The following is a 4642-nucleotide window of genomic DNA, read 5'->3' as shown; positions in this document are numbered from 1 at the left end:
TATCATATTGGCTGAAATTTAATCGACATCCTTCCCTAAATCCCGTCGAACTTTTTTCATCTCATACAGCTTACCATGTTCGAAGCTAGATAACGTTCAAAATATACACCGCTATCGAAATCATAATAATCTTTCGTAGAATTGCGCTTTAAACCGCGCTTCGCTGGTCGATAACAGTTTATCTACACCTACCTCCGATACCCGACATATCCAAACCAAATAAAAGCGGACGCAAATCGTAACATCTTCACTTTTCGTGCTGTGGTCTTGCGGTGAGTTTCATAGCTGTGACAGACTCCACCATGTCGCCGATCTACGTCGTTGCAACAGCCCTGGTGGCGTTTGCCATTCTGAATGTTCCTGTCGATTCTGGGGCAATAAAAAAAGATCCAAAAAGTGAGTACCGAATTTTTTCAATAACTATGAGTATTGATGTTTCTTTTTCGTAGAGCTCGTGGTGGCGTACTTCGGATCATGGGCCAATTACCGTCGAGGAAATGGACGGTTTGTAGCCGAGAACATGACTGAAGTTGCTGGAATGATCGATATTTTAGTCTATACATTCGTCGACATCAATCCTGATGGAACAATCAGGTATTTCGATCCTTGGCTAGACTTGCAAGACGGCTTAGGAATGATGAATAGAACCGTCAGCTTAAAATCAAAGAATCCAGACATGAAGGTTTTAGTTGCCATTGGTGGATGGAATGCAGGCTCGCATAATTTCTCTATTGTTGCCAAAGATCCTGAATTGCGCCTACGGTTCGCCGAAGAAGCTGTAAATCTTTGTCTAAGGCATGGATTCGATGGATTTGATATGGACTGGGAATATCCCAACCAAAGAGGAGGACATCCAGAGGATGTCGGAAACTTCGTCCTCATGTTGAAGGATCTTAAACATAGGCTATCGAAACACAATTTGATATTAACTGCTGCTGTAGCCGCTGCGGAATCCTCTGCATCGCAATCCTATGATATTCCTGGAATGTCTAAATACTTGGACTACATATTTGTAATGACATATGATTTTCACGGTCCGTGGAACCCTTTTACGGGTCACAACTCACCGATGTTTCCGGGCCCAAGAGATCTCACAGATAACGCGTTGCAACTAAACGTCGACGCTGCTATGCGGTTTTGGTTGAGAGAAGGTGCTCCACCAGAAAAGTTAGTCGTCGGTGTAGCTTTCTACGGTAGAACATTCACACTACGGTCAACAGTCGAAACTGGAATTGGAGCACCAGCCAATGGTGCCGGAGTGGCTGGGCCATACACCGGAGAAGCAGGGTTCTTGGGATACAACGAGGTAAGGAAAATATGTATGTTATCATCCGTTTATTGATAAAAACGTATATTTTAGGTATGTGAAAGAACCCAAGCCAGAGGATGGAGAATTAACTGGTCAGAAGATCAGCATGTACCGTATAAAGTCCTTGGTGATCAATGGGTTGGGTACGATGATAGCACGAGCTTGATGTACAAGGTAAGACACGTGGAAAGATGCATTTAAATGTCCTGCAACAACGATAAAGAAACAATATAATCGTTTGCTTCAATTTGTTACATGATTGCTTCCAGGTCAATCTCGCCCACGAATTCAAACTGGCAGGTGTTATGTTGTGGTCAATCGAAACGGATGATTTCAATGGAATTTGTGGAAATGGCAAATTTCCACTTCTCTCAATACTTGATGTAGCGGCAAGGGACAGAGATGCAATAAATACTACCCCAAAGCCGACAACACAAGCTCCAACTGAACCAACTCAACCAACTTCACCACCTCCACCTGGCCAGTGTGGTGTGGGCGATAAAGCCGTCGCTGATCCAAAAAACTGCGCAAATTTCATAAAATGTCCAATAGTCGAGGGGTCCGCTCCTTTCAGATGCCAATCCGACTTGCTTTTTAATGAAATAAGCCAGAAATGTGATTGGCCTGAGAACGTAGAGTGTAACGATCGTCCCATTCTTTGAAAAACTAACTATTCTACAAAAATAAGTATGACCAAATAAACAGCATATGCAACAATACCAGACCAAAAAAACTAATTTTCGAAAGGAACACCTCGAAAATACGTTGAAGCTCATTCTACTGAAGATTTTGTTCTCAGAATTTGCTCCAGATGACAGTTATAGCTCGATTCAACATTATGCTCGTTGATCTTAAACTGTGCAATAATTTTGAGGCGGTCATAGGTCGATTCTTTATTGAGTATTTTTGATGTAGAACTACGTCTTTCATTAAGAGTGTCAAATCAGAAAACAGGTCACGTTTTTATGAAATAAAGTAAACGTTGATAACTATTTTTGTCGCGAACGGATTTTGCGATTTACATACTAAACGAATCGGAAATTCCGTAAGATTCGTTTTATATGCTATACATAAGAATCCCCTGGTTTGTAAATGGTTAAAATTCATGAAAACTTTAAGCGTTTCCATTTTCCCATACATTTGTTCTTTCCATTTGTGTGCTTTCCCGAACAGAGCTGTCAATAACGAGCAACTTATCGACGATCAACGGAGGGGAGCGTGATAAATTTTTTCGGAGAAGAATGAATTGTTAGATTTAAAGTCTCCGTAAACAAAGAAAAAGAAGAAGAAGAACGGAGGGGAAATCGTAGGATTAAAAGTCTCCATGAACAAAGCAAAAGTAGAAGAATGAAGGGGAATACTTGCCTAGAGTATAAACAGTGGATCTCGCTGAGGCAAACTTTCATTTGGCATCGGACTGTTGAGCAATCCAGTTCACTTTACTTTCGCAGTGCTTCGATCTAAGATTGGACCCCACCAGTGGTAATCCAACTTGGATATCGTCCTTTGATTTTTCTGTTCGTTTTTCGTGTTATTCGTATACGTGCAACGCATTGCCAGGGGCAATAAAATTTCGAGGCAAGCGTCATCTATTGATGCACGCGATGTTAGTGCAGTAAAAAGCGCTTGCACTGAACCGAGCCTTCGCGAGTGTGACACCGCATTGAACAACGAAATAGGCGATTTCGGCGCGTCGGTCGAAAATGTAAGCGCCGTTACCCAGGCAGCAACCAAAATCAAGCTCCCCCGCTGGTGGTGAAGGCGGTCGCTCTTAACAAACTCATCGGCGAATTCGCATCGATGGGTGTTACAGCAGAGTACAAGCTGTGTGGCAGTCTTTTTCCAAGCAGTTAACATTGTTTGTTTTCCGTCATCATAAGGGCTTCATTGGTGCCTTTGAGAATGCATCAATGCATTAAACTGACGTTATGGCGAAGCAGACGTTAAGGTTGTGCGCCAATAAATTATTTGGGGAATACCAAATATTTAGAATGTCTTACTGGAATGTTATAAGTTATTTGGGTTCGCGTGCCAGTCGTAAAACTGCCTTTAACTAGGATTGCATTTGTGCTAATATTGATCATAATGAGGCATTGCTACTGTTTTCGAGGTTGTTATTAACAAAAAGAGTTTATTTCGCTTGTTTAGTCACCAAGAAAGTAAATTTTCTGAAACTTTTTATATGATTAGATTTCGCTTGCCAGTAGCAAAACTTCCTCTACTAAGGATGACAGCTGCGCTTCTCTCGAGCATGAGAAAGCAATGCCACTCTTTTCGATGTCAGTAATATTAACAGAAGCGTTTCTTTTGAGAATAGCGCAAAATGATGAGATGTGTTTATATTCCTAGTAGTTTCAAGCCACCAATGAATGGCTCTGTATGCATGCTATGATGAACGCTTGTTTAGCGCTTGGTTTACATTGTACGAACGATGTCTAGAGGTGCGATTCCTTTGAGGCAATACTAAATAACATGTAGCATGATATTTCATTCTTGCAAATGTTGTCATTGTTGTTGTTTTCATGCGGTGCCGAAGATATATTGATGTAGTTATAAGATGTGGAATAATGGTGCTGGTGCAATATGTATATAATCGACTGTAGCCGAGTCTATTTCAATTTCGAAAAAGGCCTCCGGAATAGAGTTCGAGGTAAATTTTCAATGCATTGACATGAAATAAATTGTAACATACGATCAGCTTGTGTATTGTTTTGCGAGGGCAAGAATGAATCATCAATCAATTATCGTCAACTGATTCTACAATGAAAAAACCATTTCAGAGATTATTCTACTAAACAGTTGTTACTAAAGTTTCACAGCATTATAGAATAATATCCGAAGGTATAAACAAGCGACTTATAAATCTTAAAATTGAAGTACTGAAAAAAATCTTGAAATATTGAATTTTTTTTTGAGGGATTTAGAGATTCATTACTACTCTAATTCGTATTTCTGTTTCTACGCTTTTCTAGATAGGTGTTATTTTTTTCAGAATTTTAACACTGCGCGATACAAAAAAAATAACAGTTTGGCTGAAAAGTTCACAAGGTTGACGTCTAGATGGCGTCTCTTGCAAAAATCTACTTGACTATCACAAAGCACCATCTTTCAATGGATACGTGTCAAAATTTGACAGCAATCGGTCGATTGGTTCGTGAGTTACAGCATTGTGATTGTAGCAACTTTCGTTATTGTGAAAAAAATGGGAAAAACAGAAATCAATGACAACGATGGCAAAATTGCATGAATTGGACTTCGAATTGCAACTATTGCGACTATTTTCTGTTCGCATACCTGAAGAGAATGCTCGCTGGCAAGAAATTTAAGACCGAT

The 4642-nt window shown here is 40.1% G+C and overlaps 1 protein-coding gene across 1 annotated transcript; it reads left to right on the top strand.

Moving 5' to 3' along the window:
- Positions 1-238: 238 nt before the first annotated feature.
- LOC129768921 (chitinase-3-like protein 1) lies at positions 239-2026 on the top strand. The gene is made up of 4 exons (XM_055770863.1): positions 239-396; positions 450-1306; positions 1361-1483; positions 1579-2026. Exons 1-4 carry the CDS (start codon positions 303-305, stop codon positions 1969-1971), a joined length of 1467 nt encoding a protein of 488 aa, XP_055626838.1. The 5' UTR covers positions 239-302; the 3' UTR covers positions 1972-2026.
- Positions 2027-4642: the final 2616 nt, after the last annotated feature.

This window comes from Toxorhynchites rutilus, chromosome 2 (assembly GCF_029784135.1).
Source record: "Toxorhynchites rutilus septentrionalis strain SRP chromosome 2, ASM2978413v1, whole genome shotgun sequence".
Lineage (NCBI taxonomy): Eukaryota > Metazoa > Arthropoda > Insecta > Diptera > Culicidae > Toxorhynchites > Toxorhynchites rutilus.
This window is presented reverse-complemented; position numbering and strand designations above follow the sequence as displayed.